The 23,415-nt window shown below is 42.6% G+C and overlaps 2 protein-coding genes across 6 annotated transcripts; both read right to left on the bottom strand.

Annotated features, from left to right (window-relative positions):
- Positions 1-432: 432 nt before the first annotated feature.
- Positions 433-12,715, bottom strand: LOC119125297 (alpha-protein kinase 1-like). Its single transcript, XM_037255626.1, has 2 exons — positions 12,703-12,715; positions 433-5,039 (listed from the first exon to the last, which is right to left on the bottom strand). The coding sequence occupies exon 2, from the start codon at positions 3,773-3,775 to the stop codon at positions 2,798-2,800; it is 978 nt and encodes a 325-aa protein (XP_037111521.1). The 5' UTR covers positions 3,776-5,039; positions 12,703-12,715; the 3' UTR covers positions 433-2,797.
- wu:fb95e10 (mucin-5AC) lies at positions 5,649-23,334 on the bottom strand. 5 transcript variants are annotated; one of them, XM_037255622.1, is made up of 6 exons: positions 23,014-23,334; positions 15,322-16,001; positions 14,961-15,039; positions 10,312-10,520; positions 9,608-10,234; positions 5,649-9,562 (listed from the first exon to the last, which is right to left on the bottom strand). In XM_037255622.1, the coding sequence occupies exons 2-6, from the start codon at positions 15,920-15,922 to the stop codon at positions 6,657-6,659; spliced, it is 4,422 nt and encodes a 1,473-aa protein (XP_037111517.1). In that variant the 5' UTR covers positions 15,923-16,001; positions 23,014-23,334; the 3' UTR covers positions 5,649-6,656. The 5 variants fall into 5 exon arrangements, with proteins under 5 accessions (XP_037111517.1, XP_037111518.1, XP_037111519.1 ...); XM_037255623.1 differs by having other exon boundaries at positions 5,649-9,530; positions 9,576-10,234; XM_037255624.1 differs by having other exon boundaries at positions 5,649-7,030; positions 7,118-10,234.
- Positions 23,335-23,415: the final 81 nt, after the last annotated feature.

Raw genomic sequence — 23,415 nt, forward strand, 5'->3', positions numbered from 1 at the left:
TTTCAGAATTGGTCGCTGCTCTGTATTGAATATAAAATTAACATAGGGAAGAAAGAGAAAATAGCAACCTCTTTAGCTCTTATTTTGAAAGTATAGCATATATTACCGCCTCATAACCATATTAATTACAGCTTGATGCAGTACACTTGAGTCTGCTTCATCCGGAGTCGGACCTGTTGCGGATAAGCGGAAACTACAGCAGGAGGCGCTAGCAGCTGTATGCTCCATTTGTGAAGACATTCGTTGGCCATAATATTAGGTACAATTCTCCTGGAAACGTTTTTTCCAGACATAGTGACAGCATAACAATTGTAAGTATCAGATTACAATATTTAGGACTGTAATTTTCTTTTTCTACAAGATATGTAAATCACTATTTATTTAATATCTAATACACGTGGAGTGCATTTGCAAAGATGACAAATGCACAAATGTTGTCAACAACTGTCTTTATTATTTGAACAAGCGTTATCTCAGTTTTGCACAGGAAGTGACTTGGCAAATGGAACACCAGAAGTCGTGCGGTTAAAAAAAAAAAAAAACAAGATCAAACTAACACATAATAACAATACAATTTTCAATGTAAACAGTTGTGACTACATAACCATGAAATTTGGACACAATATAGAGAAAAAAGGTGGAAGAAAGCAGTTGAAGAATAAATAACAGGGGACATTGAGGCACTGTAGACAATTTAATTTAAATGATATACAGTAACATGCATTGCAAACGCTGGTTGTGCTCATTAGAGCTGAGATATTCATAAAGGTTTTAATGAATCAATATGAATGTATAGCAGCTATTAGCAATATTACTGCCTGTCTTATAAATCTTATTTTATATAATAAAGTATATTTTGTGTTTCCCACATTAGTTTAAAAAACTAGAGAATAGATGAATTGTGCACATGCTGCTTTAAAATGCCACACATGATGGCAGATATAGAAATTTTTAATACATAGAAAATTTCTTTTTAATAGGAGTACTTCTATAAATATTTGTTGTATAAAACTTTTTCATAATACAAAGGCTAATGTCTCATCCAGCCTTTAGATGACACTGTTGCTCCATTAATGCATATAATTATCAGGTTAAGCTTGCTTTCCTACACTTTGAATAACACAAGATCGTAAAGACATCTAAATGTACAACATACAGTGAATAGAAAATGTCTAAACATGTCTTATATCTGGGGATATTCAGAATTCACAGTTAAAGTCACTTTTCAGATGATTAATATTGGTCCATTTTTTTAACCTTACCATTCCTTAAAGTGCTCGCTGAGCCTAAAGATATGATTGCATTTGAAAATGTTGGGCATTAATTAAATCTCCAGCAACTCAATTTTTAACAGTGTATCCCATGACCGTAGTAGCCACAAGGGGGCGCAAATTCCCTGGCTTAAAAAACAAAGCAGCTGTTCCCCATGTGGGACGCTGGAAAAGTTTGTGGCTACTTGCCCAGTCATGTAATACACCTTTACAAAATTATTTATAAAATAAAGTGAAATATATAGACAACCTACTTTTTTTTTTTTTAAAGTTTTTTTCAAAATGACCTTACAAGGATAAAGATTCCCCCCATCCTCCCATCCCCACCAGCTGCCCGCCCAAAACGGTGCATTGTCTCATCCCAAATAAACCCGTCTTCCCTCACCATGACATCATCGGTAACCTTGGCGACTCCCTGAATGCTGGCTGACCCAGGAAATGAGGCGACAGCTTTGGAATTTGAGAGGGATGACAACAACTGCACCCCTGACGCCCCCCAGCACCCATGCAAGCCCCTCACCCGTCCGTCCATTGTGTCCCCTCCTCCCATGACAGCACAAGAAGGGCCTTCTTCTCTCCCACACTCCCTCCATGACTGATGCTTCTATGGGGTCCATGAAATCCTGGTTGTCCGATGAAGTCACAGCAACACTTAATGACTGGATGCTGTTGAGTGTGCTCAAAGCCTTTTCAGACTGAAAATAATCCTATTTGATGAGTACAATAGTCTGTTTCATTTTTTTTTTTCTCCACACTGAGGGTTTGGTGGGCCACTAACATGAACATCAGTAAACAGAACTTACCTGTGTGGACACTCCAGTTGACATGATAAAATAAAATATAAGTGCCATTTGTCATAGTTTGAGAAACATATACACACACTAGGTATACTCTCACAATCTGAGATCTAATAAAATATTTCTAGAGAATTCTGAATAGAAGAAAAACACCATACTAATGCACAGATGTCTGCATGGTCCACACAACATAAATGTAAACAGAATGAAAGCAGTGCTTTTAAATGAAGACAAATTTAGCAGGGAAGCATGCTGTGATCATATTTAACAGTATCAGTACTATAAAACACTTCTAGGTTCACAGGACTGCTATTTTGAGATTTTTAAAAATACAATTTTGGTTGCAGTTAGTTTCCCCCCCATGTATTTTTGGTGTAATTCCACTATCAACCACTAGATGGCGAGACACTATTTAGTTTGCCACTAAAGTTCAAGAAAGAAGTATTTCAGATTATCATAGTTTTCAGAATGTCAAATTCAATTCAATCCTGTTTACTATGCTTACATGATTATTGATGTGTATTTTGAAATGATTAATTTGTCAAAGGGATTTTTCTTCAACGTTAAACGCGTAAATGCTTTTTAAAGCATCCACACATTCAATATTACTATATTCAGCTATTATATACGAATATATTTGGATAAAATAGTTGTGAATCTTGCCACCCAACTTACCAATCAGTGTGTTGCAAAAGACTAAACTTCTTTTTGTCCTTGTTTCCTGGTTGACTAGTGTTGGGTCTCCACCTCCACCACAGTCCAGTCTCCAGGTGAGGAGGCCTCCTGGCCGTCTGGTGAGTAGCTGCTGACCGATGTGACGGTAGCAGCAGGGGGACTGAACTGTTGCAGCAAATTGGGCCACTTGCTGCTATCGAGGCGATTCAAAGTTCCACCTGTCCCCACAGGTAGGAGAAGGAGGGGTGGACAGTCTCCATTTTCAGACAACATCAGTGTTTGGTTGATAAGCTGTTGAACAATGTCCACCTTTTGGTTCCACTCCGCTTCTTGGGGAGGTAGTGGATGTTTCTGGAAGTCTCGCATCATCATCCTCCGTCCTTGCATGTTCCTGTTACGTTCTACTCTGGCGTCATCGTCCTCGTCGCTGGTTTCCATGGCTTCGTAGATGGTGCACAAACCGGAAGATGGCGAGAGCATGACTCCGGTCGGACTTCTTCTCAGCTGCTGCTGCTGTTGTTGGATCTGTTTCTGCTGCATGCGGTATTGCTGCTCCAGCTCCAGTTGCCACTGTAGAACCTGCCTGCGTTGGCGATGCTCTTGCTGCTGCTGTTGCAGCTGCAGCTGCAGAAGTTCCCTTCTCTGTTTCTCCAGCTGCTTCTGCTGCTCAAGCCGTAGCCGCTCCTCCTCCAACCACTGCTTCTTCTGTCTCTCTTGTTCTTGGCGGTGGTGCATTTCTTGAAGCTTCTCCTGGTGATGCTGGAGCCTGCGCAATTGCTCCCCGCGCAAAGCGCACTCATCGATGTAAGGTTGTTCAATTTGAGCAAACTGCGCCGCAACAGTTGGGTCGATGGGCCTCCTGTTGCCTGGAACCAGCGCCAGGTAGTGACCGTTGGCTATGGGAAGGGCGGTGGAATGGTTCTGGTTCCGGTGGTCTTCCAGGGAGCATGTCTGCAGCCATTCAGCCACTTCTTCTCTCTTCCTGTCTCCTGTGAGACATTCAAGATCACTTTGTGCATCGGTTAGATGCATGCAGAAACTGAACGGGTGGCACAAGGACAAGGAGGAAGTGGGTTCGGGAAGAATCTGACAGGGTGAAGGTGCAACTCAAAAGGAAAGTCACATTCATGACAACTGCTTACTCAATCGCCTATCAAGTGTAATATTTGTTAAAACATCTTATTATAATTGGTTTCATGTGTGTTTTAAGCTTATTATTTTATTGCAAAGAGTAAAAATAAAATTGGGGAGGAATTTACTGATATTAACATCGCATAAAAAAGTAACACAGAACAGTAGCAACCAAGACTGTGGACAGTAAAAAAAGTGAAAATATTTGAGCAAAAAATAAAAACTGCATGAATATTTGCATGGCATTTAGACATTTGACAAGACTTCACACCAGGAATGACTGCATCCGCATGATAACGTGGCCAGCCGATGGAAACGCTTGTCTCGGTATTAGTTATCATACAGAACAGCAATCATTCTATGCACAGACAATACATTTAAGATAGACAGGGAGTAACAAAGACAAAAAGTGCACTAAAATGTCTATTAAATGTCTAAAAGTATATTCTTTCTAATTTTTTTTAATAAATTTATAAGCACCAGTGAAACTAGTGCCATGATGAAATGTCTTTGCAGAATTATGATATAACCTGCCACAAACAAACTTAATATAAAATATTAATCAGAACTCTGTGTTTTGACTAGTTGGGCTACACAGAACAAAAGAAATTGGGGTTGGCTTCCCCTTTAAGAATAACAAAGAGTGAAAGCATAAAAAAAATATATTTAGGAAATGTAGCCAATTAAAACTGAAAATTGCTAGAAATATAAATAATGAAGTAAAATACACGTGGAAAAAAAGATCGACTAGGACTTTTACTTCATGCCACTGAAAAAATGGCTTTGCCTTTTCTTCCTCACAACATTCCAAAAAGGAACTTTCCTAAAGCTTGATGTCCGCTCTTAGTTTATCGACTGCCATGTAGGGCTGTGATCATCTCCCTGTTTTGTTTACACAACTGCCTCGTAGTAACCAAAACTAAGCACATAAGGGTGAGCCAGGCTTGACTTGGACAGTATGCACATGCTCTATGTCACTTTAGTTTCGGGACAGGAGTGTGCAAGGCATATGAATGGGGGTGTCAACATTCATGTGGCTTGTGCAAGGAAGGCAAATTGCACAATTGATATGTTTGTGCAGGCTGACAAAGCACAAAAAGATTAAAATCTTAATGTTGTTGTCTTTGGAGTGGAAGATACCCCGTGGAGATTTTTTTGTTGTTTTCTCTAAGTGGACACAGTCTTAATCCTCTTGTTGCTGGTTTAGATTTTTTATTTTTATTATACTATTATGATAGATTTCCAAGAGTAGTAAATCTTTTTGTTCCATGGAAAAAAGATTTCCTTTGAGGCAATTCAATCAGTCATGAGACTATTTTTCTTGGAATTTGGATTTCAAAAAAGTGGAGAAGGGAATGTTTTTGCCAAATTACAAAAGCTAGTGTCAAGATGGTGCCAAAATGAAGATATGTTTTGTAACTCACTTCAACCGACATAATCTTGATTTGACGCAGTGACCAAAAAAAACAGTAAATGTTGTAAACCTGTTTTAAAAAGCTCCACAAAGCACCTTAACAGTGATGGCCACCTACCAAAGATGTTGACTGGTCAAGTCAAAAACACACGAGCATGCTGGAGGGCCTTAGAATAACCACCGGATTCTTTTATCTGACAAAATTCCGTTTTGGCATCACTTCCTGTTTGCCTGTTATTCCCATGGGAAGGAAATCGGCGGTCCCATGGGAAAATAAATGCATTGACAAATACACAGTGACTGAAACACAAGGGTAGTCATTTGCTGGAAAGACAGAGGAAAAATAAGAAACAGGAACAATGCCTTGCAAGGATGTTTTAATGGAATTTTGAAAGAGAACCTAGTTGTGAAACATTATTTTATGAATATACCTAGAGCAGAATTCCGTTATCGGGTAGTACACAGTCTTTTTTGCTAGTTAAACATGCAATATAGTATTGTTGAAAGAGTTAACCAAACGTCCACTATGGATGTAAAGCTGCGAGAGAGATGATGAGCGATTCGTGGCCGAATCACAAACGCTAGACTATTTCGTCTTTTCAGCCACAAAACGGATGGATGCGTTAGCTGCGCTTTGTAATCTAGCCACTTAAAAACCGAAAGCCTGAAATACTGTATGCTACTTGCTTGTTATACACCTTAGCAATCTATGCGAACAACGTAACCCGACACAGTTAAAAACGTCACCATAATCAATCTAAGACTTCCTTACCTACCTTGACACATCTGTAGTGGAATACCTATCTTGCAAACCCGAAAAAAAAAAACGTCTTCAAAGCGCATTGAGCGTGTTAAGTATCACTACGGTGAACGCTGAGTGTATATACACAAAATAGGGAGGATGGGGATTGACAAAAAGAAACAGAAAGTAAACCAAATAAAAAAACAACAACTGACAATTGATTGGTAAAAACAGTAGGATAAATACAGTCCATTTTGTTCCTTCTGGTTTTTTTTTTCTTCCCTTCAGTTTAAAAGTTCAGTCCCGTTGGATCAATCAGTCAATACCCTTCACCGAATTCGCAGTGTCTACTAGAAAATGGTCTTCGTTATTATACATTGGATAAATTTAAGCTGTAGACTTAAAAACATGGCCGTAACAGTGAAGGAGCCTTCATTTAAAAATCGCTACAGTCAACAACATTTTCTTGGTAATTTTTTTTTATTTTTTTAAACAACTTCCTAATATCTTGCTCTCCATTTTGTTCTTCTAAACAATCTAACTCAACAGGAGAGAAGACAAACACTAGGTAAAGAGGGGGAGGGTTGCGGGGGAAAAGGTGCATTCCAGGGATACTTGTGAAGGGCTTATACATTACCTTCGAGATAATCAGTCTTATCACATATGGTGGAGTAGTAGGACGGTTGGTTGTCATCTGTATTTGCAGATTCCAGAGGCCCGAGGTGGTGACTTGCCTCCAATGGATCCATCTCTTCCATGTGCTGTGCGGTAATCTCACCTCCAAACATGTAGTGGCCCTCATCTAGACCGGGTTGTTTATCTTCTGGAAAACTCAACGGCATCAAGTCCACAGGTCGGCCCAGGAGATCCTCGGCCTGAGCGGTAGCAGCGGCGGCAGATGGTAAGGTGAGCTCCTTGATGAGCGACGGGTCCTTGGCCTCCTCGGACAACTGCTCCATATTTTCTAGGGAGAAGATGCCTGGGCTCCTTCCGCAGCTCTCTGCCATGGAGTGGGCGTTAGAGTTGGATGTGGTGCAGTCAAAGCCGTATGATGCCACAGAATTTGCAGACTGAGGAGTGGTCTCACCTTCATCCTCTTCACCTGCCGGTGTTTCTCCTGCCTCGCCATCTTCACCCAGAGCAGGCAAATTGCTTGTCGGAGTAGGACTTTCGAATGCAGCGCTTTCACCCATCATCATCGTCGGTGCATCAGGTTCATTTATCTGCATCTCGCCCTCTGTGTCGCTGGCTTCATCTACAGAGGTTGTAGGAGAAGATGGGGCAGACGCTGGAGCAGTTGGGGGTCCTGTTCCGGGGACCTCATCGGCCGGCAGCGTCTCAGCCTCTTCCTCTTCTCCATCGCCTTTCTCCAGGTGAATACCCAGATCTTGCTCTAAGTCAGGCTGGAGTGAAGCAGGAACCGGAGTGTGTTGTTTATCAGAGCGGGATTCCACGCCTGAGCTGCTGTCGTAGTCACGTAGTTCTTCTGGTGTGCTCGTCTCGCTGCCGCTGTGGGCGGCCTGTGCTGTAGACTCGGGTATGCCTACAGCTGCCAGAGCAAGCTCGGTATCTTCAGGGACGGAGGTGTCCATTTTATAGAATGACTGCTGCTGCTGCTGCTGCTCAAAGTCTTGTCCTGAGAGAGAAGCCAAGAAAGGGGAACCGCCGTCCAAACCGGTTTGGGCAGGGGACTGCATCGGGCTTTCGGACTCTCCTGCAGCGTGATCTGAGATCGGGCTAGGGGAGGAGACAGACGGCCGTGAGGCCGGCTGAGGCTGAGCCCAGGTATCTGCAAAAGGGTTGGTCTGACCCCAAGAAGTAGCGGGAGGATCTGCGCGATTGAGGTTGTCTAAATGTCCCTCCTCGTTGGAGTCCTCTTCTTCTGCATTGTCACAACTTTCTGTTACTCCGTCACTGTGCATTTCGACATCTTCATCCTCGTCGTCCTCATCTCGTTCTCCCCGCTGGAACGCTTTATGATGTTCCTCTGCTCTCTCCGAACTTAAGTCCATTTCATCCACACGTTCGTCATCGTCGTCATCTTCTTCATTGGCTAGGGTTTCCACGTTGGGAGAGCCCATGAAGTTACCGTCACCTTCGGAGCCACGGAGGCTTGAGTCAATCAGGGCGTCTGAACTTTGAGTACCTTCCAAGATGGCGGTGTGCTGGGTGCTGCTGAGGTCAGAAATGCCCTGTTGCCGGCTGCTGGTGCAGCTGCTAACATCTTCCGAGTCCATTCCCAAGTCGTCACAGTGCCAGCCGCTAGAACCACCGAAAGCTGAAGGTCTGACTTGGAACTCCTCAGAGGGCTGGGATGTGCTCATATCAGTGATCATGGAGGAGAGCTGGTGGCCTAATCTCCTCTGTTCCTCATCTTCTTCATCCTCATCCTCATCATCTTCATTTATTTCTTCATCTGCCTTTTCCACTGCTACTTCTTTTTCACGAGGCGACAGCATGTCCCCCGAAATGAAATCCTCCGCGGTTGAGGCGCCCAAACATTGAGGCTGTGCCATCATACCAAACGTGTCTGTGCAAGTCATCCGATTCTCTTCCTCATCTTCCTCTCTTTCCTCTTCATTTCTCCTCATCTCCCATTCTTCATCCTGGTCATTATAGCCCTCGGTCGGGAAGTTCATCATACCGTGAGATGGCTGGGGATCAATATCGCACGGCTCCAACGCCTGGTTCCTGTTCCAAGGATCTGGTTGGATATCCATGTTCAGCAGAGCAGCAGAGGGATTGTGAAATTCTCTGACAGGAGAAACTGGGACTGGTGGGGAACAGGGAGGAGACATGACGGTAGTTCCGAGGGAAGGAACTGATTCACTTGCAGACTGTTGGAATTTGAAAGGGTCATTTGGTGCTGGCTGCTGAAAATCGTAGGCTGGTTCATGAGTTAATCCAGCGCCTTGGTATGGCTCCTCTGTGAGCTGAGAGAATGTTTCATCAGGAACCTCGGGAGACATTCGACCTGTATGAGCCAGTTCTTCTTTGGGCTCTGGTGTCATTTCTCGCAGTAGCTCAGGCTTTGATTCATGTAGGCTTTCATGGTATTGTTCTTGGAATGTTTCTGGTGTCAGATCCCGTAGGACTTCTGGTGTTGTTTCTTGCAAGGGTTCTGGACTTGAATCATGCTCGGGTTCTGGTGTGTGCTCTCGCAGGGGCTGCGGTGTGATCTCATGCACATGTTCTGGTGTAAGTTCTGTCATAGATTCGGGGGACGATTCTCTGAGAGGTTCTGGTGATTGCTCTCGTTGGGGTTCTGGTGTTGGTTCTCTGAGAGGTTCTGGTGATTGCTCTCGTTGGGGTTCTGGTGTTGGTTCTCTGACCGGCTCTGGTGTAGGTTCTCGAATGAATTCTGGTGTCGGTTGTGGTAAAGGCTCTGGTGTTGGTTCTCTGACAGGCTCTGGTGTAGGCTCTCGTATAAATTCTGGTGTAGGTTCTCTGACAGGTTCTGGTGTAGGCTCTCGTATAAATTCTGGTGTAGGTTCTCTGACATATTGTGTTGGTTGTGGAGTCAGCTCTGGTGTAGGTTCTCTGACATATTGTGTTGGTTGTGGAGTCAGCTCTGGTGATGGTTCTCGCGTAGGTTCTGTTGTAGGTTCTCGTATCGGTTCCGATATTGTTCCTTGTTGAATTTCTGATGTTAGTTCATGTACTTGTTCCGGTGAAGCCTCTGGAGTTAGAACTGAAGTTATTCCTTGTACGTCAAAGGATGATGCAATCTGAGGAGCCATTTGTTCGGCGGTATCTTCATGAGATTCCACCAAGGCCACTTCAGCAGGTACTTGTGGCTCATCTGACCCTGCAATGGCCATGGCTGCACTAGCAATTGCTGCTGCAGCAGCTACAGCAGCAGCAATTTCCTTTCCACTTCCAGCAGCTTCTTCTACTTTGGGGCCACGCTTCACAGGTGTCGGGGTGCTGCTGCCCACAGTTTTCTTGGCGCTAGTATTCTTGGCTGCCATTGTTCTGGAGGCAGGAGTCTTTGAGACATCCTTGGAAGGTGCGGACTTATTCTCTTGTGTTTTGGAACGATTTGGTGTCTTTGTGTCTGAAACCTTGCTTACGGGTGCCTTTTTGGTTATACTGTCGGATTTTGAAGCTAGTTTAGGTGTTGTTGATTTCATTGTTGCAGAAGGTCGGCTGAGTGGAGAGTCTGCAGACTTTTTGGCTGCAGGGGTGGATGATTTGGTAACATCTAGGAAGAACAACACAAAGTATGAATGAAACAATATACAGGAAGGAAAATATCATCACAAAAAGAGAACGCTGTACCTTTTTTTGCAAGGGTTATGTTTCTAGATGTTTGTGATGTTGGAGTTTTGACAGCAGAGGGAGTAGATGAGGCTGATTTGGATGCAGCGTTGTTGGCAGTGGAAGTTTTCAGGGTGGCAGGTTTGGAAGTAGCTGCAGAGCTCTTGGTTGTAATGGTGGAGGGCGGTCGAGTTGAGCCCGTGCTAGGACGGGACGCTGTTGTGGGTCTGCTGAAAGGAAAAATTGGCAAAAGTAGCATACAGGTTAGGAACGTCAGTTCAATGTGGACAATCAGCAGAGAATCTTTGGCTGTGCTTCAGTCGGTGGTCCAACAGGTTAAATTGAATCACTGAAGAAACAGTGTAAACAAAACCAAAGGTGTCTTGCCGCTTCATAAATAAAGGATAGTCTTCTCTTAATTAATTGGATTAGATTAGTGTTGATTTAGCAGTGACCGTAAACTGACTTTATCTAACAGATGTGGCATCGGACCTAATCCTTATGTAAGCCGTTTAAGGAAATTGATCTTAACCCCAAAACTGCCCTCTGTAGGACTCGTTTGTTTACAATTTGTAAAAGTACATACCCCCCCACCTCCCAACTCATGAAAAACTTCATTGAAGAACCATTAAGTGGGACAGGAAGTGAATGAAAATGTACCCTCGAGATGCATCATCCCTTTTCTTGGTCTTTGGACCAATACCATCTCATGATAAAATGACAGTATGCATCAGCCTGCGTGCTACGATTGCCTGCCTAGCCCCTGAAGCTGACTGTGTGTCAGTTCTGAGTAAAGTAACCTACGTCGACAAGGCTATGGTGTGCAGTCTTCAGGGTACATGCTACACTAACCGCCAGTTTCTAAATAAAGACTTGACGGGAAGAGAACTGTGCGGAAAGCAAAGACGGCTGGGGCCACGTTAATCTTTAATAGTGAAAGGAAGGAGAGAAAAAAAAAAAAATACTTCTCTGCTTCTCCTACTAGCACACGCATGGTGAATGAGCAAATCCTGTGTGCAGGCCACAATTTGGAAAATGTGATGGAACATAGTTTTGGAGATATGAAGACCAGAATCAACAGCCCGTAACTAAACTGGGATGTTGTCAAAGTACAAAGTTGTGGTATTGAATTTAGATGCGGATATTGTCACTAAAATGTGGCGACTAAACGACTTTGTGAATTGAAAGCAAATAAACATTTTGGCATGTTGTAACTTTATAATTTATTTGGGGAAGTTTAAAAATGTAGGGAAATGCTCATTAGCCTGCACAGATGAACAAAGGTCTTTGGAACATGCAAAAAAAAATGCCACTCAAAATGATTGTAGCAATTAACCCCTAAATTAAAATAAGTCATTGGTTAGCAAAATTGCTCTTAAAAAAACATTTTCGTGCCTCGATAATGGATTTTTCTTTGCAGGCGGAATATTCAAGGACAGCGTTCATGTTCGCCTTGCCATCAGAGTAAAAGGGATCATCTGAAATGGCACGACTACTTTATAGAACGCTGGAAAAGAACTAGTCCACTGAGAGAGAAAAATGAGAGCAGGCATGTTGAGAGGGAAACGTTCATCTGATTACACGTTATTTTATCTCTCTCGTCCCTGCGAATGAAATCGTATTTAAGACTGAGCCACAGTTGTCGGGCTCTCGTGTGTTTGGAGATTACAAGATGTTTCCCCAACGTTTGGCAATATCTGAAAACAGTGCGACATAGATAATTGAATTATTGTAAGCTTCTATTCATTCTGTGGCCATGATCGCTTTCAGCTGAATGACACAGAAGGCACACTGTGGTTCTGAAAAGGAGGTCACTTGGCCCTCATTATGAAAATTCAAAACATGGCAAGTAATAAAAAAAAAAAGAAACAAAAACAGCTGCTTTTTTTTTTCCCCCCTCTCTTCATTTTCACCACAGTGCATTTGAGTCAATGTTAATGCCAAAAAAGGCATTGGAGATGCAAAAATCAGATGACTCATGTGGCTAGTTGCTATGGGCAGACTGAGGCACACAGCAAGAAGCAAACAAGAACTTTGCCTGAGGAGTCATGATAACGCTAGCTTTTGTTGCAAATAAAAATGTTCTCAATTATTAGCTGAAAAAAAAAGGAGAGCTGTGTGAGAACATGGCTGCCTGCTGGGGCTGATTTGTTCCCCTTCAACCACCAGCCAGTTTAACATTTAAATAACGGGATTCACTCTCAAAAAGAACTATTCCCCGCAGCGAAGGCAACACAAATCGCGACGGGCGGACAAAACCCAGCCCTCGAAAGATCATTTTGGCATCGTATTTAAAAAAAAATATTTTTTCCGATTCTTAATCCTGAAGCTGAGACATCGGGGAAAAGATGCAATCATGCGAATGAGGGCACTTTGGGGATTTTATTGTTGGCCTCCAAATGAGATCATGACTGTTGTTTTCCCTCCGCTTCCATTTCTCCGCAGGTGTCCTAACAAGACAATGGCAACTGCTGGTTAAACTCGGTCACACTGGTGATAAATATTAGCGAACAAAAGAAACAACAGGAGTGCTGTTTGGGAGAAAAATGGAGGGCACAAACAAGCCCATATGCAATAACACAAACAAAAGATAAAAAAGATTTAGTTGAGGTTCGCACACCAGGTTGACGGAATTACCATATTATTCAACGAGATGTCTTTAAACTGTTTTTCATATGTGTTGTCCTCGTGTTGGCCCAACAGCATTTGGTAAGTCGCAAAGCTAAACTAATCCCGGTCAGCGCTATTAACCTTTTAACAATCTCATGAGATTCAGTTCAAAGAGCACAACACGGTCAGACAACTCAACTTTTTATCATTTATTGTATATCATATGTTGACCGAGTCGAACTGATTTTTTAAATCATATTATTATTATATTTTATTATTGTAATTACAATAATTATTATTATTACATTATTATTATTATGTCCCCTGTGGGGACAGAGCGGTACAGCAAATGGATATTATTTTAATCATATTGGTGTATGAACACCCACAAACACACTTTTAGATCCCGATACACCATGACGCCATTGCTCCATCCACTCACCCCTCCCACTGGTGATTCCCACTATAGCCATTTGCTAATAAGGTCTGCGGTAGCACCTCTATAAACCCAAGCCGACCAAAATACTGCATTGCACAGTCAACGGGCCGCACCCAGAGCAGTGACCGTGATTTACAACCCCTGCAATAGCGTCTGGGGCAAGAAACCTGACGACCACACACATTTACTGTCGGACCATTACATCAGCGGGCAATTTGTTAGATCACAAGGAGGGCGGAATTGAATCCGCTGCAATAATTTACTATCCCAGTGGGACCATCAACGAGAAAAAGACCATGACTAATGAGAGCGTGGGCGGCTGCGGGCATGACGTTGGAAAATAAAAGCAAGACTTCAAAGTTCACCTGATGGCCACAATACGAATCTATTCTGCAGTTTCAATCTTAAATACGTTTTTTGGTTTTTTCCCATCTGTCCATGCGCTAAGCATGACAACTGAGACACAAGGCATTGAGCCATGTATACACCGGCGCCATTTTTGTTTCACTTCACCGTGCGGCATCTGCAGGGAAAGCAGACACGTGCAATCCTCCCATCTCCTTTTCATTCCGGTATCATGCCGACAAATGAGCATATGCTCCGTAATGACATGCTGTTCCCGAGGTCCGAGCTGCACATATATACAAAAATAGCGCAGCTCTGGATGTAAATACAGAGGCCATTAAGATGGCTAGTGAGAGTTCCCAACATGCCCTTGTCATGAGCTTCTACCACGGTATAAATCTGTAATCTGAGTGTAATCTCCACAATCCAACTGCGAGCCAAGGCAGGTAGAACAGGAAGAGGCCCAGAGGACACCTAAATTGAACTTCAGTGCAGCTCACTTAATTCTATTGCCTAACACAATCTCACAATCCTATTATTATAAATATTTTGTATTTAAATGTTTAGGACAAACGCTTTGGTGCATGTTTGTGTTTCTCACTGAACAGTGTTTTTTTTTTCTTCACATGCAGACCTATAAAAAGCTTGGGTGAAACCCTTTGGGGCCTTCCTCTAAGGCTTGTTTCGACATCAGGTGGTCTCTGGCCTACTTAGCACCAGTGTGCCTCTTCACAGGATATCATTGTGACTTATTGCTACGGGGTTGTGTTTATTTACCATAAAAGGACCTTTGTCAACCTGTAGTTGACGGTTTTACTCTAATTTCACTTTTGGTAGCCTGACTTTCTCAGTTGGTCACACAAGCGCATCATTTGGTCGCATCCTATTTTCTTTTGTAATAATTAACAATTGAATTGACTTATTTCATGTTTTTAATGACAGCACAAATTTCTTCGCTTTTCACAAAGGGACTGAAATTGAAATCTTTTTTGTCTGATATATCCATTAATTGAAAAAAATATTTAATATAATTATTAAAATAATCATTAATTGCTAAGGTTTGTTGTTTGAACAGCCAAACCAATTAATTTGTGTTTGTTGTCATAAAATGAAGAAGAAAAAAAAAAAAAAAAATCACAAAAACTTGACCAAGGTAGGAATTGTACTGTAACAATTTGTAATGTTTGCAATTTCCTGGGGAAATAATTTTTTTTTAGGACCCCAATATTAAATGAATGACACATTTGATTTTTGATTGACTTCATGTAACACCTACCTGGTCTTGGAAATAGGGGGCTTATCTGTCTTCAATGCAGTGGTGGGCTTTGCTGAAGTTGTCGAGGCAGGTTTAGGAGCTGTGGCACAGGAAAGCAGTGCAAAGGAAACGGGAAGGTGATAATAGAAGGATTATGAGGAATGTGAAGAACAATGTATTGTACATTACGCAATATAGGTCAGACACTTTTCTTTCATACAGTACGCCATTCGGATTTAGGGCAAATGCAGCAGTCACTCTTGCGTGTCTAATTTGTGTGCTGAATTCATCTAATGGGTGTGAATGGATTCCATTTCCCTCGCAGCTGACAATGCCGTTTACATTTCTTCAGCAAGGTTTCATTTGTAACATTTGGACCAACCTGGAGGTTTCTTGGCAGCAGTTGCCGTGCTGGTTTTAACACCGTTAACTGCTGCGGATGTTGTCTTCTTAATTGCCGTGGTTCCTACTGTGGACTTTGCGCCATTGGTGGCAGGGGATGCAGTTTTTCTTTCAATTCCTTTCACCGTGCTCCTCGGGGCTGGGACAGCAGCTGTTGGTTTCTTTGGGGCTGCAGAGGTTGCCGTGCTCTTTTTATCCAAGGTAGGTGTGGTCTTTTTGGTCACACCGTTGCTCTGGGGCTTAGACAAGCCATTTGATAGGCGGCTCGAGGCCGTGCTGGGTCGTGAGCCAGATGTGGTCTTGGTCAAGGTGGTGGGTTTTGTTTTCTGCATGGTCTTGGTTGTGGTTTTGGCTTTGGGGTCTGCCGAGATTTTGTTTGCGGTCTTAGCGGCTGGAGATTCCTTGGGCTTTTCTAGCTGGGGTGGAACCGCATCTTCAGGCCGCTGTGCCGGTTCCTCCTCCCCTGCACCGGATCCCTGGCTGGGTTCCTGCCCTGTACCCGGTGATAAGTCATCTACTGGATTGGATTCTAAAGTTTCCATTGGCTCCAGTGTTGCTGTGATAACCCCATCTGGTTTCATCTCCTCTTCTAGAGAAGTGATCTGTCCAGTTCACTTAAGTTTGAATTGGATTGCTCAAGATCTGGACACAGGTCTTTGTCTGCAGGGGCAAATAGTAAAAAAGCAAAAAACAATGTTAGTTTAAAAAAAAACAGCAATAACAGACAGACATTTCTTTTCATGGAATGTTGTTATCATTGAGAGTCACACACATAATGACATAATAACCCAGTTAATATCTTTGACGTCTATAACCGTCACGGGCACAGAACGAGTGAAGCAATTTTCTCAAAGACAATTCACACTTTATTTCAGATAATAATGTCCGCGCACACAAAAGGAAAGTCAGTCAGGAATGTCTTCAATGAGTGTGGACACGCTGAAGACACCATGAACAACTGAGGACATGAGACAGGATGTGAAGCATATGAGGGCAGATAAAGGGCAACCATCTGTGATAAAAGCTGTCATATATTATCAGCCTGTTTCATTAGCTACTACCCATTAGAATGGGGTGAGAAGAAAAAAAACTGAAGGCATGAGTTGGAAAGACTAGCAGGAAACATTTATAAACGGAATGAGGACCTGGCTTTTGGTCGTGAGGCAACCTTTAAGGCATTAGGCAAAGCAGAGGCCAACTTGAGGAGGATGTTTGGCCTGGGGAGCTTGGGAACAAAGAGGCGGGTGGGAAAGAGAAGCAGAGAGAAGAAAAAAACTAAACGTGAAAAAAAAATGAGATCACTATGGAGTGGTATTTGCTCGTCTGACTTTAAAATCCAGACATGTTTCATCATCCCACTTTCCACTGACCTAATCGTGTACAGCGCAAAGTCACTGTCCTATTTCTGGAAGGCGACACATCATCATCCCGGTGTTCCAAACTTTGTGAAAACAATCTCTTTTTTTCTTTTTCTCCGGTTTCAGTCCTCCTTTGTCAACTAAATAGCATGTCGTTGTGAGCAAACTTCACTTCTTCAATGTCCCCACCACCATCATCACCCCAACCCTTCTCACACCATCCCTTTTGCCTTTGCACAGATGGCCGGAGCAGCTGAGCTCAGCCAGAGGGGAGAGGCCAAAAAAAAAAAAAAACAGAACATGCAGTCATATACACTGCAATTCCAATATGTTGGACCAACCTGAGAAGTTGCGCAATGACAACGGGCGGCTGTGAGAAAAGCTGCTTATAACCAAGCCTTCATCACAGGTGGATTTGAAATGCCAGCAAAGTTTAACAAGAGGCTTACAAATAAACTGCTGTGAAAAAAAAATTTGAAGAGCATCCTACACGATATGATGGTAAGAATCATTCCTAAGAGGGTTTTGTTATGATTTCATTTCACCTACACACACTTCCTGACTCCTACTTCCTAAATTGTTTTCTTCACTGTTTCGGCCAAACAAAAGCAGAAGAAAGCAGCAAAGAATAAAAACTCTGCTTGGTTCTTCATCACTTTTCTATCATCTGTATGTTGTCATTGCGCCTGTCTGTGCGGCCTTGTCATAAGTACTTGCCTCCCACAATCCATTTTTCACAAGCCTCAATGATGAGCCACACACTTACTGTGATCAAACAAACCCACACAAATACTTCGAAACAACACCGAGAAAGTTTGAGATGAAACTAGCATGCAACATAAATCGCGTATTTTTTTTATACATTAGGGTCTTGCTGTCAGTTTTGTATTCCGGAACAGGATGTTTACTTATGTTGTCATTCTTATTACACTTAATACTCCTCAAAATAAGCTAATAGCGATCAAGGCGGCTATGTAAGGTGAGCTCATCCCTCCTCGGAATCATCCCTTCTTAATACCCGCACTGGGCCATAAACAAAACGTGTGTGTACAGTGCTTGGATAAACACTGTCAATAACTGGAAGACGTCCAGATCTGCATAGAGACCGACCAGTAAGCTTTACTGGATGTCTAGACACAAACATGCTGTTCTTGAATAATCAGGTCAAATCATCAGCATATTTAAACACAGACGAAATTTCCATCATTCTGTTTACACCAAATCAGCTTCTAAATATGACAATCAAATTAGCTTGAAAATGAAGTTTGCAATATATTCAATATTAAATGGCACACTTTTCATTGCCTCAATTTAGCCGGCCATCCGTATGAATTGTGTGAGCAGAAATTCAAGCCTGCTTTCACAGTACACGAGTGTGTCCACACAAATGCATTCTGTGGACCTTCTTCTATCCCCGGGGCCTACTCCAAATAGTAATCAAAGAGAAGGATTGTGGGGGAAGGAAGCAAGGATGCTGGGGGTGGGGGAAGGACCATGGTAGAAAAGAAAGTGGGTTTTGTTGCTGATGCAGCTTTTTACTATCGTGGGTAGAAAAAGTCTACACACCCCAGCACAAGGTATCGCATAATGGAATTATGGCCGAAAGATTTGTAAAAGTTTTGAGGTTTAATCTTGATCTATTTTTTATATTAATTTGTGGTGACTATAAAATTTTGATGGATTCATTTCAGGTTCATCAATAAGACGGCCAGGATGCTATGGGTCTGGTTTTTTTGAGGACATGGTTAATGAGCATTTGTTGCCCTCTGACCCTGTAATTGATGTGCTTTTATCTCACAAGATGCTCAGCTGCGGAGCTCTGACCTGTTCATAAAGTATTCACGTGACAAAAAAGTTGCATTTGCAAGCCGATGCCGTAGCAAATGTCTGGGAAACAGATTGTTTGGCTTTAATTAAATTTATAAAGTTCATAATTCAAAATGGGAAGCAGAACATTGCCAAACTTTATGAATATTTTACTGTTCAATTGCTGCCAATAGCCTGATTCGAGTGACCTCCAATGGGACAACATTATGAGTGTGTGAGTGTGTGTGGGGGGGGGGTGAAAGTCAGAATCAAGACGCCCCATCCTGGCATGGGGCCGAAGATTGCCCATTCAATTGCCACAAAAGCACAACAGCAGTCTCGATCATCCATCCCGGTAAATTAAACTCATGAGATGTATATTATACAAATCATATTATGCTTAAAGAAAATTTACAACAATCTCCCAAAAAGCAGATATGACCAAAATTGTTCACAAATTTTAAGGAGAAAAGCAGATCCTAGCGGAAAACTGGAGAACATTAGAGCTACTGAGCTGCCTGGATCAACGGAACACTTATCAGAGCATAAACATTCTCCAAACACCCCCGACTTGAGGTCAGGAAACCGCCTCTGACCATCACACAAATTCCAAACAAAGCAAGCTGCTTTGAATAGACAGTGGAAGGGGCTGAGCGAGCAGGGAGCTTAAGGACGGAAAGTTTCTCCATTACAATATATTGCATCACGATTTACCAAAATTGAAACCGTATACACATAAAATACATCATTTTAAAAATGACATCACTGGTGACACAAACCTACCTTGTACAGAAGAAACCAGCAATTGTGCACAGAATTGTCAGTTTCCAGTTTTTGTGTCTCCTTGTTTACTTCAGATGTTTGAAATAGAACAGCAGGTTGCGTGACAACCACCAGGTTCACAGACACTGTACAAGCGATTAGAAAGGCTGCTACTAATCCTCGGGACTCACTGGACTTTCTCCCGAAGATTTTTTTTTTAAATGCCCTTGAATGCTTTCGAGATAGTCGTGAACTCAATGTGGCCCAGAAATGAAACAATGGTGGTGATGAAGAGGTTCAGGCTCAGTCAGCCGCCAAACAAAGAAGGTCGAGACAGTGACAAGGCTCCAGCCGTCTTGGCCCTGATACAGCCTGGATGGTGCCCACCACCTACCGAGACTTTCAGGGACAGTTCAGAGCTTTAATATTGATCCCACGAGACAACGCAGGGAGTCTAGCTAGCAGCTCCGTAGAGGAAGTGCATTAGTGGGGCAGGTGTTCCTCTGATGCTTTTAACCTTTCCCCCTTGGAGATAAGAACGATGGCGGGGATTCTTTTCAAGTCCACGCGTTGCATAGAAAGGATCCAGCAACAGGCAAACGAAGGCTAATTTGTAACTTGAAGAGCTGCTGGATCATCTCCATAATGGGCTGTCTGCCCACAAACAGGCTCCTCTCTGAGGGTAAATGAGATCAGCCGAGCCTTGGACCAGCTGGTGGCTTGGATGGCTGACACAAGATAGAAGAGTTACACACATACACACACACAACGGAAGAGGTAAAACCGAAGCATCTGGAGAGGGTGGCACAAATGCACCCCAGAGGCTTCATCACTTTGGATTTTCGAGTACATGGACTCGGACCGGGCTGGTATAAGTGGAACAACTGTGTCCATAAGAGGATTATGACCTGTTTGGAATGGAACAAGGCACGTTCCAGATGGAATCTGATCCTGTCGCAGGAAGATAAACAGTGTGGACGGTTGACCAGACACACAAAGCTAATAACTACGACTCTCTATGAACCAACTAGATCTATTGCCAAACTTCCTGCAACTGCAGTGAGCATATTTTTGCTAATCATCTTCGTGTATTTATAGAAGGCAACAGAAAAAGGATTGTGCACCCACTAAAGGCATTCCGAAAGTCCAAACACGGCAAATTATTGCAGCTGCTTGTGAATAAAGCCGGAGTGCCAACTGCAGGCCCGAGCAACCGTGACAACCTATTTTCATCTTTGCCTTCAACAATTGACGTAGAAACCGATTCAGAGATGTTTCCACAGATTGAATCATCTTAAATGGAGCTCCTACTGTTTTTGTTGTTACCATGGCTTAAAACAGAGCTAACCAGAACATTTTTTATGACGCTTTGGGTGGAGATCATGAGTTCTGGATGAAAAAAGACTGATGACCAGAGGCATAGGCTTGCCCTTGTCACAATTGAGATTTAGAGAACTGCGTGTGTGCGTGCGTGGGGGGGGATTTTATTGTGAGTCAAAGATTCAGCCAACACCAGTCCTTAGGCTAAGGGCAACCTGACTCACAAGTCTATTAATGCAACAATCAACTCCTCTCTTGGCTTGAGAGGCCAGCTGGGAGCAAAATGGGTCATTAAATTCAAAATGGCCCTGAAGACACAAGCCTCCATATAAAAATGACAAAATCATTAACTTGGTAAAATAATGGCCTGTCTTTTTCTTTTTTCTTTTTTGCCTTAAAATTATTCATGATTAATGGATAGGATATTTTCAGGATTTGATTCAGCTTTTATTTTAGGAAGGCGATGATATGATTGTGCTCATTGAGAATGAATTTGAATAAATAATTTCAATTGAAAAGGTGCATTAAATGAAGACTGAATAATTAATACTGCCATTATTTTATTTCACTTGGCTGACTTGCTGCATGAGAAAATTGATTTATTTGTTTTGCGAAGGTAAGTAAGATTTTGCAAAAATGACTTAACAGATTTCAATAAACCTATAAAACCCGGGCCAAGGAAAATCCTAGTCTATTTTTAGCACAATCTAATCCAGATGAACATGAAGAGATTTTTTTTCCTTCCACTTTTTAACATTTTCTTTCATTCAACTACTAAGGATACCTACAAAGTCTAAGACATTTCTGTGTCTACCCAAATTAGGATCGCTCAATCGCGCTTGAGGTCGGCGCCCCATCTGAATGTCACTCTTGTTTTTTCTTTACAAAGGGTGGCAGCTACATTACAGACTCTTTACAATTCGTCTCAACAGGGTGCACATCTGCTAGTGACAGGGCAAGAAATGATACATGCTGCTAAGCATGCACCAAGTACAACAATAAAATCTAAACGACAAGAATAAAGTTATGTCATGTCACATGTGTAACATTAAAACTACTTTTGCATTTTTCCCTACAAGCATTGTCCGACTTTACAACAGATGTCATCTATTATCTCCGAAATCAACTGAAATGACCAAATTAAAATAAGCCAGCCTTTTAATGGGCGCTAAATTCAATTTCATGTGATTGCATTAGGCTTTGGTCTGTGTGCCTTGCCGTCTCCGTCCTCCATTTCCCTGCCACGCCACCAACACTGTGAGTCAGCCATTCTCTCATCTGTGCACCATGGGGGCGGCGGACAAGCCCATGCATTTGCCCACCTTTCATTTAAGAGTAATGGAGTGTCTCCGAGCCCTTTGTGGTTGAACCTTAGAAGTGTTTTTATTAGTCAAACTAAAATGCGAAAATACTTTGAATGATGCCAATTCCTCACCCATCCACACCCACTGTGACCACAAAAAATACCTACCTAACCTCAAAGGGGAAATGACAACATTATGGAATGCTCAGTAATGTTTTCTTATGTTTGTACGTTGTTAAATGCTTTCGGTAAGTAATTCTGTGGCAACTGGCAGCCATCTCTCCTCCCCATTGTTCTAGTGGGGGGGTGTGGGTAATGTGCCTTGTTGCGCTCACTCACCAAGTGAGTGTGTAAAGGAGCAGCTCTCAGCCCCTCCAGCCATAACTCCTAAAGCACAATAGCTGATCACTTTTAGGGGTGACATTAATCAACCGTGATCAAATTCCAGCCTAAATCTTGGGCACAGCCTTCTTGGCTAAATTTCAGCTTTTAAAAAGTCTCTCCTGGGTGATTTATTTATTGATAGTGCCTCAGTGAGTGAATATAAAAAGTTGATTTTTAGATTTTTATCTTTGCTGCAAACAATATGATTTTTTTTTTCTTTTCCTAAATGAGACAAGAACATTGCTCAGCACTCAGCCAGCACCCCCAGAACAATGGGCATCCGCGACATGGGGAAGGGGGGGATGAAAAAGAGGGGGTCGATGGAAAAACACTGATAATTTGATATGTGGAATGTAATACACATTATCTTAATAAAAGAGGCTCGTCATTTTATAAAACGAGACTGCATATTTGATGGAGCAGACTTTCGCCGGCATGGTGGCGGGTTCTGTCTGCCACCGCCCCATCAACCGGTTTCTTCCATTCTGAATGTGAAATATATAGAAATATATCATCAGAAAGAAAAAAAAAGACATTTTTAGATTGAGATGTTATCATTCAGACAAACTGTTGAGTCGCGGAGTAATAACGGGGTCTATCTATGCTTTTTACGCCAGACAGCCGATCAAAAACTGAAAGGGCGTTCAAGTCAGTGACGTTTTGTTCAAATTGGCATTAATTAGCCAAAGCGAGTTACAAATCGACGCTAACGTGTTAGCAAAAAATCTCGATCTCTTACCAGTCACTGCAGCGGCGAGCTAGCAAAATCCTCCCCAGCTACGCCCAGTGTTAGCCGGTTCGCCAAGACTGGCTTCCTCGAGCCGGGTATTCAAAAAGAAAGAGAAAGTGAAGATGAGACGCAGACGGGAAAACGGAAGATCTTCGAAAAAAAGACTGATCGGGCTGCTGGACAACAAACTTGTCGGTGTCAAGCGCCGTTTTTTCCACAAGTGATGCTTGTGTTCGCTGGGAGGAAGAAAGACAGAGAGTGACGCTTCATTAAGCACACACACACACGCACGCTCACACGCTCTCACGCGCGCAGACCGCTGAAGGGATGGATGGACAGGCGGTGGCGAGAGGTGCCTTCACTTGCTTTTTAAATGTCGGAAATTTGATGATAAAACAACGAACGAAGATG

Source organism: Syngnathus acus, chromosome 8 (assembly GCF_901709675.1).
Source record: "Syngnathus acus chromosome 8, fSynAcu1.2, whole genome shotgun sequence".
Lineage (NCBI taxonomy): Eukaryota > Metazoa > Chordata > Actinopteri > Syngnathiformes > Syngnathidae > Syngnathus > Syngnathus acus.